General features: G+C 44.2%; 1 protein-coding gene across 7 annotated transcripts in view; it reads right to left on the reverse strand.

Moving 5' to 3' along the window:
* LOC120512022 (transducin-like enhancer protein 4) overlaps nt 1–6,161 on the reverse strand; it is a 97,466-nt gene extending 91,305 nt beyond the window's left edge. For 5 of the 7 annotated variants that reach the window (XM_039729868.1, XM_039729867.1, XM_039729863.1 and 2 more), the window contains exons 1-4: nt 6,024–6,161; nt 5,515–5,612; nt 4,355–4,418; nt 2,928–2,972 (exon numbers count right to left, since the gene is read on the reverse strand). In XM_039729868.1, coding sequence (XP_039585802.1) covers nt 2,928–2,972; nt 4,355–4,418; nt 5,515–5,612; nt 6,024–6,068 — 252 coding nt within the window. In that variant the 5' untranslated portion in view covers nt 6,069–6,161. The remainder of the gene's footprint in view (nt 1–2,927; nt 2,973–4,354; nt 4,419–5,514; nt 5,613–6,023) is intronic. The other 2 variants (XM_039729866.1, XM_039729865.1) reach the window with 1 other exon arrangement.
* Nucleotides 6,162–14,066: the final 7,905 nt, after the last annotated feature.

Raw genomic sequence — 14,066 nt, forward strand, 5'->3', positions numbered from 1 at the left:
CAGGGCCACCAATTACTAGGGTACTTCCAAGGACTCCAGGGAGTCCTGCTCTTGAACCCTTTGAGACGCAAATCTAATAAGTGAATAAGCCTAACCTGATCTTGAGAACTAGGCCCAATTACGCCGAAGGGCAACTTCACCGCATTATTGCCTGCTTTCCATTACAAGGGCATCCATTGAGTACATCTGGAAAAGAACCTGAGAGGAACCAAGGCTGTCTGCCCAGAAAAACAAATAAAGACAGATATGCCTCTGTGCTAAAGTGAAAAAAAGAAAGAAAATATAATAAGTAGGTGGTTTGCAGGGCTGTCTGTATTTCATAATGTGATAAACTGCCCTCAGGATTTTTTATATGATTGAATTTAGAAAGCTGGGGGGGCAAGGGAGAAGGAAAATAAAAAAGGGTGAATCACTCAATTTCAGCGGACTGAAATTCAAAGATAGGAGAGGAGGGAATTTAAGGTGGTAAACTAAAAAAATCTTCACACACATCGAATGAAGCAATCAATGTCATCTATACAAATACCTAACTGGACCATAATACCATGATCATAATGGAAAATGGTAGTATTTTGCATTTGCTGAGGCAAGAGGAAAAACGAAAAATACAACACTGAGTCAATAGAAAGGGAGATATGAAAGACAGGAAATTGATATCAGATTTAAGAACATGAGTGAACAAATTTCTTAGCCGCAACTAATTTGATTAATCGTCTGACAAAATATTTCAGTGTTTTGCATGAGAGTACAATACTTAAAACTTGAATAAAATGAATGGTGATGGAAAAAGGTGTTCAATTAAAATCCAGTCCTTTGTAATCCCCACACTTAGTTGTCACTAAGTATTTAATTTCTGCAGAGTATCACTGACGACTCCATCACCATAAATGTATAAAATTTGTGAAGTAAAGCATTTAGAAATTAAAAGCTAAAAGTCTTTTGCTGTGGGTTTTTTCCGCTTGCTTAATACAATTCCATTACACATTGCACGTGCAAGCTGATATTGTTGCAAAGAATTTTGTGCTGTCAGTGTAAGTATAAAGCACCGCTGTAAAAATGGGGTATCTAGAAATATAAACGAGTTTGACTGCAATGCTTGCTTTCAAACGCCTGTAAGGATTTACTACGTAGGTGGCCTGTAAAGACTCTGGTCTTTGTGAATTGTTTCCATATCTACAGCTTTACTGATTGAGGATTAGTTTTGTTTTATTTTGTTTTGTTTTACTCTAATGGGACCTGAAAAAATCTGGATATTCATTTGAGAACAGACCCAACACCTCTTAGATTCAGTGACCAATCTTTCCACCAGCACATGTAACAAGGATCAGGTCCAGAGAGTCAGCATGTGCAACCAATCTGATCTGCTGCAATCACTGCCTTTTCCTGTCAGCCATTTGTTGAGTCTTAATGCTACCTGTGAGAAGGACCAAATTCAAAGAATTCAAAAGATCTACATATGTCTGTAAAATAACTTGTATGTACAAGATTGCATAAGTTTGGAGCTGTAGGTGCAAAATGCTTTGAGGAGGGAAATCCCAGTGTCTTTGTATGTATGCCATCTGGCAAAAACGGCCCTAATCAGTTCTGTTAGCATTGACATGCTAATGGAATACAAAATATATTCAATAACACAAAAAATCTTTTGAGTTCTATGTCTGCCATATATCTGTTCTATATCTTGTCTAACAAGATAAAGAAATCATATTTCCAAACCCAGAGAAATTCCAAATCCCTAACTTTGAACAGAAACGCATACAAACCAATTTTCAGGCGATCCTTCTTCTCCCATCCAATCATTTCTTTATTTCTGCTGTTTACACTCCCTAGCAGCATTGGTGAATTGCTCAACCATTTGCTAAAATGACTTGTCAGTATTAAACTCCACCACATACAAAGTTCCCTCATTGGAAAAGAGGTCAGATGTCCAATTCATTCTCCTCTAGAGAAGGTTAAAAACCACACATTATCAAATAAGAAACTCTAATTTACACTAGCATGCTCTATCTGACTAATCTCTTGCTAATCTCAGCCTAAGTGCTAGAGTTGAAGGCACAGAACCGATAGCAGTTCTCCAGTATCTAGAGAGCTGTAAAGGGCCTTCAACAAGAGCATGTAGTGATAGGACAAAGGGAAACGACCTTTAACAGAAAACATGGCAGGTTTAGTTTAGATATTATAATAAACTCTTTACTGTGAAGATGGTCAGGCACTGGAACAGGGAGGATGACAATGTCCCATCCCTGGCAATGTTCAAGGCCAGGCTGGATAGGGCTTTGAGTCACTCAATCTAGTGGAAGGTTCCCTGCCCATGACAGGGTGGGGTGAAACCAGACGATATTTAAGGCCCCTTCCAGCCCAAAGCATTTCATGATTCTATGCTTACACCCTCACAGAAAGCTCATTTACTCCTTTGTGTCTGAGAGGCTAACACATTGGTTCTGTACAGAAGTCCAAGTAAGCAGCCTTAGGGGAAATATCAACATGGCTGTAACATCAACAGCGTTTGTAGCTCCAGCTTAAACCAGCCAAGGTTAACCAAAAAATCAATTTTTTTCCACACACCTTCCTAATACACATATCCCAAAAAATAAACCCCAAAGGTTTGAGACCAGAGAGAAAAGACAATACAGCCCATAAACCCATCCATACTCACAGACACTCTCCCTGTGAAGCATGAATGCCTGCATGTTGCTAAAGTTGCATGTGGAAAGTCAAGCAAATAATGCACAATTGGCAGATAAGACCATAACCTACAAAGAGTCTGCATACCAAACATGAGACAGAGGATTCAGGGTCAGGTGAAGAAAAAAAATTTCTGATGCACCCAAGCATGCAATTAAGGCGAGTCACACAGAATACGTGTGTTTTAAGATTGATGGGAGAAATTATAGAGACCATTCTTACAACAAAAGTAATTCTTTACCTACCTGCTTATGCATCTCTATATTCAGCCCATAGGACATCTCGTAATACTAAGAGAAAAGAAAATTACTCTATTAGACCTTGCAATTGTGAAAACTGTTTTGGAATTCACTTTGACTGAAACATCATCTGTACAAAGACATACAGACCTACACATGTTAATTTGCTTTGAAGAGTTCCTAGAATTGCAAAGAGCGCATTTCAGAATAAATTTTTTTTTTTGCTTTATCTACATTGTTTCATGTCACATTTACAAAGAACAGCTGTAAAACAAGGCAAAGACAGACAACAAAAAAAATAATGAAAGATAATCACAAGCAGAGTCAAGGATTAGAAGCAGAAAATGATGAAGATTCTATTCACTAGCACACATAAAACATGCAAAAAAAACCCACCCAAAGTGCTTCAAGCATATAAACGTATAAATCAGCAACATTTAACAGACCGGTTGAATATTTTAAATTTAAAAAAAGAACACAAAAAAATTCCTGTAATCAAATTGCAGGCACTAAAAAAAAAAAAAGGAAAGAGCATGGAAATTCAGGGCCAGAGTAGACACACCAATCTAAGTACGTCCTGCTGTGTCCCAGTACTGCAGGGAACTCTATTCAGTGTGCAATGTTAATACCAAACAATCTCCAAGACTTAGGCATATCAGGCATTAAAATGACAACTGTGAGCCTTACAATTTGCTTGTGCTCTCCCTTAAGATTTTTCAAGGTTATTTACTCTTTCTGTGTATACAAGAGTATTACTTGTCATGTGCATATGAAAAACGGCTAATCCTTCAGAGATGTACAAGAGGAGAGATAGCAAAAGTTCCCCTCTAGAGTCATCATGATCCATCACACAATTACCTGTTTAGAGATGTCTTTCTATGCACATTATTTAACCAGGCAGACCACAACAACTGAGGAAATCCCTTTCACAGCTGAGATCCCCGACATTCTCAATTTAATGAAACAATGATTCAGCTGCCGAAGAGCAACAGTTCTTCTAGGAAGTAGACTTTGGATTTGCATGCGGTTAGGTACAATTTTGTCTTACTGCCATCACAGAAAAAAATACTATCCAGAAGCATTTTACAGAGATATGACCACTAGGAAAAGTCAGCAAAAGTGAAAACATCATCCTCAGGTACACTACGGAAGTTGCACACAGCTTGAAAAGGCTGACAAGTGATTTGCTAGCATTTGGAAGAAACATCCTCAATTGCTTAAAAGGTTAAAAAGCCAGTTTCACACAAATACTGCTTTCTGCAAAGAAGTTAAAAGACCCCAGAAACTACTGATTTATAATGGAAGCACTGATGCACCTTCAACAACAGCAGCGCTACTACAATCTTCCTGTTCGCCTCCAGCAATCCGAATGTATGTCAGTCTCAGCATACCAAGCTAATAGACATTTTGAATTTGTTATGCAGCTTGCTTACCATGACATAATGTCGCTGCATCTCTGTCTTCTCACTGGCCAGTTTTTCACATTCTAGCTTTAAACTGTTCAAGAGACAAAAAGGAAAAAGCATGGGTACTTCATAAGACTGAAGTGACATTCTCTTGAGCGCGGGCTGCTCCCCTTTTCTCCACTACCCAAATATAAATCCGTACTTCAGCTCTTGCTTGGGAGTTTAGGATGGGGGTTTGCACTTTTCCAATTTCAAGGAATACTATGCAACATCCTCATCTCTGAAAAGGACTGCAGACATACATGTGGCATACATAGAAAATTACTTTTTCTGACAAAAAAACTGAACACAGACACTGGTTCATAGAAGAAGCATGCAGGGGTTCATATCTTTAAAGAGTTAAAGTTGAGAAGCTACTAAAAAAAATGTAATTTGGGTTTCAGAGTTTCTATTTAGGTATTTTAGAAACACCTCTTTCTTTTACTCGACCCACAGAAGAATCAAATGCACATTACTGCTTCAAGAAGAAAAACTTGTGGATTTGAATTTTTGCTCTTTGCTATTACTGATGACAGAACTGCAAGCAGAATACTGCGTGTAATTTAAAGAATACCGTGGTAAATGCTAACGCTTCCAGTGTTTATTTTGTTTTCCGAAGCCCGCTAAACACTCCTGCCAGAAGTCACTTGTCACTCTGAGGACACCGCGCTGTTCCACCTAAGGATAATGAAACAGCTCGCCGCCTCACTTCCAGGTTATCAGCACTTGACATGTCAATGAAAGGCGCGAGGGGGCCGAGCCAAGACAAGATGCCTGTCCTGAGGGGCATTTCGAAGAACAGCAGAGAACGAGCCCAACCAGACACATATTTTTCTATCAACACCCGCCCTCCCCCACTCCGCACCCAAAAGTAAACAAAAAGACCACAAGAAACAAAAGAAAATTTTAAAAATTTAACAAAAATGGATCGCGGGGAAAAACCGCTCGCACCGCTCGGCTCGGGGGCCACAGGAGCCCCTCGTCCCCAGGGTCAGGAGCGGAGCAGGATGTGGAGGAGCCGGCGCGGAGCGCCCCGCTCCCGGTTCCGCCAGGGGTCCCGCGCCCCCGCCCCGCCGCCCCTCCGGGCGCGGCACTGGAAAGGGCGAGAGGAGAGACCGCGCGGGCTCGGACAAAGTAGGCAGTCTTACCTGTGGTACTGAGCCTGCAAAAACTGAAACTCCTCCTTAATCCGATCGCAGGATTCTGAAATGGTGAATTTAAAGGGCTGAGCTGGCTGGTGAGGAGCCTGCAAGCAAGGAACATCAGGTCTTTTAATCGCCCCCTCTCATCCGGTCACCACCTCCCGCCCGCCGCCGCGGCCCTCGCACCGGGGCTCCGCCGAGGCGCAGCCCCCCAGGTCCCCGCTCGTCCGCGGGCGGAGGCGCGATGCCCCAAGCACCCCGAGATGCTGCCCCGACGTGTCCGCCGGCGGTGCGGGACCGCCGCTGGAAGAGGTGTCGCCCGTTCGGACCCTCCGCACCGGCGGCAGCCGCGGGACTGGCGCCGGGACCGCCGCGCACCGGGCGAGGGCAACTCAAACAAGGCAACCCCGACCCCGGGAGGCGACGGCGGCGCGGCGGACAACAATAAGAAAATGGCTACAACTCCGCGGTGCCCGCGCCTGAGCGCTGCCCGCGGGGCCGCCGCCGTCACTCACCGGGTGCCGGGTCTGCGGGTACATCTTGCTCAGGTCGCGGATCATCCACGCCGCTTCGGGGGGCGCTGGCGGCCGGAGCGGCGAGGATCAGGGCTGCAGGCGCGGCGGCGGAGACGGCGGGCAGGGACGCCCCGGCCCCGCCGCCCCGGGGCTGGCGGGGCACCGCCGGCAGCAGCGAGGCGCGACGGCGGCGGCGTCCGCGACGCTCGGGGGCCGCTGCCACATCCCCCGGGGGCGGTCAGCGGGCGACGCCGGCCGGTTCTCCCGAGCGCCGCCGCCGCTCCACGGGCTCAGGCGGGCTGCGAGCCCCGTGCGGCGGAGGGCGAGGTGGAGGAGGGCGGGGAAAGCCCCTCCGCCGGCGCCGGCGCGCGCTCCACCGGAGATTCCCCCCGCCGGCAGTTTTCCTCCCTTCCTGAAAACTTTTACTGCTGCTGCCGGCGGCTCTCCCGGCGCCAGGCGGAGCGGGGCGCGGAGCCGCGGCGGGGACGGCGGCGGCGGTGTTTGTGCGGCGGTCCGGTCTTCGCTGCTACCGCCCGCACCGCATCTCCCCCGCTAGTGCTGCTCGACCACCTTTTTTTTTTTTTTAATTGAAAAAAAAATTTAAAGAGCAAGAAAGATTTAAAATACGGTACGGTCTGGGCAGCTTTATTTATGTCTTTTTTTTTTTTTTCTTTTTCCCTCCGCGCCTTTCGAAACTCCGGGAAGTGGCGGTGGTGGCGGCGGGGACGCGCGGAGCGGAGCCCCGTACTCGGCTCGTCAGCGCAGCGTGGTCCGGTCCAGCCCAGCCGTGTCCTGCCCAGCCCGGTCCAGTCCGATGGCCGCTCCGCGCCGCTCCCACAGCACGCTCTGCCGAAGTGACTCCTTTGACCAAATTTAGCAGCGGCTCGTCATTAACATTCTGATACATATTCACAGCAGCCGGAAGGCCGCCGCCGCGGGGCACCCTGGGAGTCGCAGTCCTCCCCCCGGCAAGTCTGCCCGTGTGCCTCCTCTCCGGGGACTACTTCTCCCATCAAGCACCGCGACGCTGTCAGCCGCTCCCCCCGCACCCCGCCCATGAAGGGCGGTGGCGGCGACCAATGGGCGGCGGGCTGCCATTAATCGCCGCTCGGCACTAATGCCCATCACTTCGCGGCTGACAAATGGGCGCTCGGGCCCGGGCAGAGGGGCGGCCCTGGACTCTCCCCCACGTGGGGTCTCGACGCGCCGCGGGCGCTCAACCAATCAGGAGGCTCCCCGCCGCCTCTCCGCCCCCGCTCGCCCGCCGCCCGAGGCGGGGCCCGCAGATCGCCGGCGTTCCGCGGCGCCGGCGTTCGAACAGGGGAAACATTTGTTCAGCCGTCAATCAAAGTAACGTGGGGCCGGTGTCGGCTGTCGCCGCCGCTCCCGCCGCCTCCTCCTCCTCCTCCGCGCGGAGCGGTGGCGCGGCGGGAGCGGGGGGCGGCAGGGGGCTCCGCCTCCCGCCCCGCCCGCGGGCACTGCCGGGGACGGGCGCTAATGAGGGGCAACGTCGCCTTAAAAAGGCGGGTGCGGCCTCGCCGCTGCCCTCGGGGACGGGCGGGGGAATTGTCCCGGCGCTGCCCGCCGCGAGGGCGGAGCGCTCCCGCCTGCTCCCGACCCGGCGGGCCGGGCCGGCGCCTTTCCCAGCGCCCGGGAAGGGCCGCCGGGGTTCCGCCGGGGCAGCCCCGGCCGCTGCCTCAGTCCCCCGTGCCTCTGGGCACGCGGAGCAGTGCCCTGCTACAGTCGCTGAATGAGACGTGATTTAAGTTTTGTTGCTGCCTTTTTTTTTTTTTTTTCCGGCTTTACTGAAGGAGCTCCGCCTTTACTCGAGGGGGCGGTGACAGGGCCAGGGTGTTCTCCCCTCGCAAGAGGAACGCTTCAAGACCCGGTCGCTAAGTGCTCCATTGCAGCGCCACGTTTGTGTTCGACGGGGCGTTCCGTCCCGGCTTCCCGGCCCTCGGCGCCCTGCGCGCTTTGGAACGTACGGTGGGCACGCCTGGAAGCGACCTGTGCGGAGGAAAGGACAGGAGCTGCGGCTTCGGCTTCGTCTCGCTGCAGCAGCCGAGGGTGCTGCGCTTTGCAGGCTGGGGAGCAGACGTCAGAAAGTGATTTCCCAGGCCTGAGTGTCGCATGCTTTCTCTCTAGGGCTGTCAGTGAAGAGCTGTAACGTGAACACCTGATTCCCCACACACTCTCCTGAAAAAAAATAACGATTTTGCACGTAGTAGTGCTGTGTCCTAAAAAGACCCCAGAACAATTTTTCTGCAGAGCCCTGCTCTAGACAATGCTGTGCAGTGATGCATACATGAGGGATAGGCTCATATATTGTTGGGTTTTTTTCTTCCTCTCTCTGTCTGTCATGCTTAGATTTGCCTTCAAGCAGTTTGTATTCCTGATGAGCTGCAGTTTAAACCTACATGCAAAATAGATGTGGTTTAGTCATGTCATTTTTGATGCCTGTATACCAAATCTATAATCTCAAAACATACACTCAGCAATTAATACCCTAATGATGGTAGCTTAAGTTATGTATGCTTACAGGTTTGGTTGTAAATTCTCTTTACTGCCTACAGATCTCTGGCTAAGGCCTGCAGCTACTGAGCACCTTGAGGCCTTCAGAGGACATGCCACCAAAGTTTTACCACTGAGATTTTGCCTTGCAAAGTGACCTTCAAGGTCTGATCCAGTGGAACGGTTGTGGTGGTGGTGATGATGTCGGTGGCATCCATCTTCTGCTGCTGCCTAAGACTCAGCTGCAAGAGGCACACAGTAGAAATTCTACCGTTTTCTGGAGTTTGTAACCAAAATCTACTCCTCTATGTTGAGTGCTATGATCATTAGCATCTGGACCAGTTTGTCACAACAGATTCTTAATCCTTTTAAAAAAAGATTTTGCCGAAAATGGCAAGTGCAAAATGGGCCAAAATATGTCCATCCCTCTCACCTTCTGTTTTTGTACCATCAAAAATATCTACATGTTATATATTGTAGTACTCACAGTCTACTTGCATGTGTAGTTTCTGCTGTAATTTTTGTATTTACCAAGGTCATAATCAGATTTCTGTAGGGATTTAGACCTCTAAATATTGTTTAAAGATTTCATGATAAGAAAATGCTGCTTCTCTCATGTCTAAATCTTCCAACACTAAAAATTATTTTAAAAAATCATTCATGAGCACTGCTCACTAGACAGAGGAGAACTTCCAGCTCCTCTGAAATAGAGGACAGTCATCATATGCCTGGACCAAGTCTTGACATTGAGAAGTATGGCTGCCAAATCTAGAAATGCTTGAGTGGCTGTCACTGAGAGTGTGAAAGCTGTGCAGGAGCAGAACAGAACAATCCACTCTACAGAGCTGCAAGCGTCTTTGGAAACCTGATGGGTGTTCACAGTAGATATCATTATCATATCCACAAAGTGAAGAAGGATAAGTCCAGTTATAAAATAGATTGTATATCTGAAGAAACTGAATTCTGAAAGTAACAGCTGGATTAATTGTTCCCTGTTGCCCTGCATGAGTTTGGCATTAGGTACAGAGCCCCATACCTAAAGGCAAAAGGATACAGCTTTTTGGTCAAAGCATCTCTGGCCATCTTGTGCCAGGCAGTGTATCAGAAATGTTCATCAAAGCTTCACTAGTGTTTGGTCTTGCTTGCCCACTGGTCTTAAGTGAATTTGTGTAGCTAAAAGTAAGGCAGAGCTTGGTTTGCAAAGCTTTGGCAAAACATATATATCCATATACTTAACTCTTTATGTAACTAATCAGTGTCTATTTTTGTACTGTTTCGCAGCATTCTGTCAAGATCCATGAGACTCAGAAGTTTAAGAGGAAGTGTGCTATAACTTGCCACTTTTAAATTATGTGAATTAAGATCAGAATGTCATTGTCATTCTGTTTTCCTGTCTTTTGTCACTTCTGACACAGCTTTGATAGTTCTTTAAATACGGGCTGTTTTGTATTTAAAGTTCCTTGTTTTCTCCTTCTTTTATGAAAAATCTTTTGTGCTAGGTTATATAACCTGTACTGTTACCTCAGAAGTGGAGAAGTTAGATTTTAAATGTTTTACACATATTGCTAATGATTTTTCATAAGTGAATCGACTGCAAGAAATATTTAGGCAGTTTTGTATGCACAGTAAGAGTGTTGAGTTTTGACTGGTAGAAAAACCCTTATAAAATATCTCAGAAGTTGCAACCCAGAGGTTGCAAAACATCACTTCCATTCTTTTGTCAAGAAAGAACTGGTTATTTCAGTCCTGATAGTTCAGAACTAGCCTGCTTTTGTTTACAGTGTGAAGTGAACAGAACAATATGTGCATATGTAGGTACTTAATTGAATAAGTGAAAAAACACTCTTTTCCACCTAAGATTTTCTAACACACTTTCAGACTCTTGTGATTCTTTTTTTCTTTTTTTTTTCTTTTTTTTTTCCCTACAGTAACATCATAACCTTAGTACAGATTTTATCAGCACAAAAGGACCTTTAAGAAAGGGTCCAATCCTGAGGCTGCTTTATATGTAACCCCACATATTCTCTGTCTGGAATGACTGTAGCTGAAGACCAAGACCGTTGTGCCTAGCACTGCAACTTATTACAATTTATTTTGGGACCAAGTGACAAGGTCACCATACTTTCTCAGCTGTGTACTCACACACACACACACACACGGAGGCACAGACACTCATAAAGTGCTAAACTGATAATCAGTTCAGAATGCCCCAGAGTAAATCTTATATCTCTATACATATTTAAGTTCACTGTGTAACAAATGCTCTTCTTAGCTTTCAGAAAGATAAACTCAGTGAGGTTGTTAGTTGAATTGAAATGAAGTTTTCTCTGCTTAAAATTTTTAATTATGGTATTAAGTCAGGTTCTACTGGTGGAAGAATGTAACTGCATGACACACAGTTTATGATCTGGTGTTTTACAAGTGCTATCGAGTGACCCTGTCTCAGCAAGTTTTTGAAACACTCCCTACCTACAATTAGTCATTAGTGACCTTAGGGATATGTTGTTGCTGGTAAGCACATTAAGAGAATTTATGGTACTGTGTATAATGCAATGATTTATATGCCAATTTATATGTAGCTCCCTTACAAAACAGGAGTTTTCCATGTTCCAAACTATTTTTCATTGAAGCATTTTTTCTTTTACATGGCCAAAGTCACACTTTTTTTACTTCTTTTATAGGCATTAGTGGTTTGGATTATGATCTTACTTTACTTCTGTTTGATTCACTACATGCAGAACTCTTGCAATGACAATTTTGTTTACAAGAACTGCACTTGGTATGTGGCAGGAAAACCTGTGTTAAAGTACACTGACATTCTTTTCTGCAGGAAGAATAATAGTTTAGTTTTCCTGTACTAGAAGCTGGATTTGCAAACTTACATGGTGCAAAATGGCTCAGGCAGATATTTGCAATTAAAGTAATTTTTCCTAGACAGTGCTTCTTGCTCCATTAAAATCTGTGAACTAGCAGTAACGAATATTTTTATCCATGGCCAAACCACAACAAATTCTTTGGGAGGAAAACTTTAACTCTCTTAGAGAAGTCTCATAAAGTCCTATGCCATCATTAAGTTATGTTTAAGCCTTTTTATAATGTTCGATACGTGAGTGCTACCTAGTCAAACAACTTAAGTCCTGAGGCCCACCTGCAACATTTGCTAAATGCATATAGCTATAAGGCTGCTTATTCCACATTTTATGGTAGTAGTTTTAGTATTACCATGAAATGAATAAACATGAAATGAATGCAGTAAGGCTTGAACTGACAGAACCGGACCCGAACAAACTATTTTTTTATAGTTGTACCTTATAGTCAGATTGTGTCTACATCACAAGTTATACCCCTGATAAGATTACAGTGTTTCTTACTGCATTTATTCATAGGAAACACCTTAGTCTCAGTAACTTAAAATCCACACTTGATTTGCAACATCAGATACAAAATTTTCTTAGCTTACTGAAAACTAATCAGATAGTTTTGTAAGAAAGTATATGGGCTGCACTAAGTGCTAAGATCCAGACTTATAATAAGGAAGCATTGACCCCCAGTAAAAGAACAAGGATTTCCTTATCAGGAGTGATAACTGTAGTAGAACACATGGCTTATCATTCTACCTTGCCTTTCAATCTCTCTAACCAGGTTTCAGTGCTTACTGCAATGTTAGGAGTCAACTAACTGTATTAGAAGATGAGGTGAATGGACTTAGCTTTCCTTCTTGCTACTCAAGATGCAGTCTGTGGCCTTGAATGAAAAGAAAGTTTTTCCCAGCCCGTGCAATACCATCAACAAATGTCACTATTTGGCACTCTGGCACATATTAATTAATAGATAAATCTGATTCTTTAACTCACATTTCCCTAGGTGCAATAAATACTATTCTGCATTTTCCAAAACATTAGCTTTTCAAAAGTAAATACTAAGTTGAAAAGGGGAATTTTGTAATATAATTTTGACGAAAGAGAACCACCAGTTTGGAACTTAACATTTTCAAATTGTTTATATTTTGACATGCAAGAGAATTATACAAAGCAATTTAATTCTGCAAGTTCAAAGTGCTTTTAGTAGGATGAGAAGAGGGTACTTCGTACCCTTCATACTGAAGGGTAAGAGGCCAAAAGAAAAAAAAAATTCTAAATGAATATAGTATGTCTCTAGCTTAATGTTCTTTATAGTGGCTCATTAATATCAACTTTGGCAAAACTAAGTAAACTGAGCAGCACAAAAATATTACCTAATACAGAACCTCAAAAAATAATTGTGACTTATTTTCAGAGCATAAATAAGATTTTGTACTTCTCCTTTTCTCATCCTATACTGCAAATTTCCTAGTTGCTCTGAAAAAGTGAAGACACCATTTCTCTTTTAATGTTTAATTATATATTGAAATTGAATTACATGCTGTCATTGTACTGCAGTCTCTGTCAGCACAGGAATCAGGACTTTAGATCTATGTATTGTGGGGCAGCTTTATTTCCTTCAGACCCTCCTTAGGAGCATCATTCAGAACTAAGATGTACACACCTCTTATAGTAGCTATGGAATTCCTATATGATAAATATAAATGCGTTTAGCAGAGACTGAATTCAGCAAATAGCTGCAGTATATTTTTTTCTTCTAAACCCATGGAAAACTAATTCTATGGCACTGTGTTTTTATCTGATGAACAACCAGGATTATTTTCTAAACACACTTTTGCTTCCTAAGGAATGTAAAGAAGAATTCCTCTCCAGTTTTTATTCAGAATGGAAAAAGGGGAGATGACGTGCTTCAAGTAAGTTCAGTAGTTGAAATGTGAGCTTCCTGTCTTACAGTGCAGGCAGTTTTGAATTTTTAGTGTATTTCAGCATTGAAACCTTTGAACAATATGTGGATTTTGAGAATCAATGAATGTATTCTGCTTCTGTGTCTGTGTTTAATGGATATATCCCCTGTATTTACAGGGTCATATTCATGACCTGGGCATGGACATATCCAGGAAGTAATTTCTTCAGAAAATGGTGAACAATGGGTTACCTTTCTGTTATTCCTGTTCATACAGGTTTGGATAGTTGATAGTTCATGCTTCCTATGTTACAGCCTTGTCTGAACAGTGGATTCTGTAAGTGGGAAACTCTGTTCTGACTTCTAGGTATGCTTTATAGTTGGGGTCACAGTCTGGCCTCCATGAAAACTGAACACAAACAATGCAGTTCTCTTCACTGGGTACTGACAAGTGGACATTCACAAACCATAACTAAAGAAAGTAATGAGGAAATGGTTGTTATTTGAAGGACTCCTTCTATTTGTATAACTGGGTATGCATGCAGTGATTGTCACTCCAGGTACTCGAGGTATCAGCCAGCCCTTTAACCCACACCTGTCTGAAAGGTAAACAGTGATATTTTGTTCCTGATAACAAATTCTTTCTATTGGACTATATCATGAACTTCTGTAAAGTTTACTCAAGGAAACAATTAATGGAGATTTACTCTCTACTTGCTTGTAGCTCAAGTGACTCCATCAGGTTATATAGCACTGCTTTGCATGAAC

Source organism: Passer montanus, unplaced genomic scaffold (assembly GCF_014805655.1).
Source record: "Passer montanus isolate IOZ18808 unplaced genomic scaffold, ASM1480565v1 scaffold7, whole genome shotgun sequence".
Classification (NCBI taxonomy): domain Eukaryota; kingdom Metazoa; phylum Chordata; class Aves; order Passeriformes; family Passeridae; genus Passer; species Passer montanus.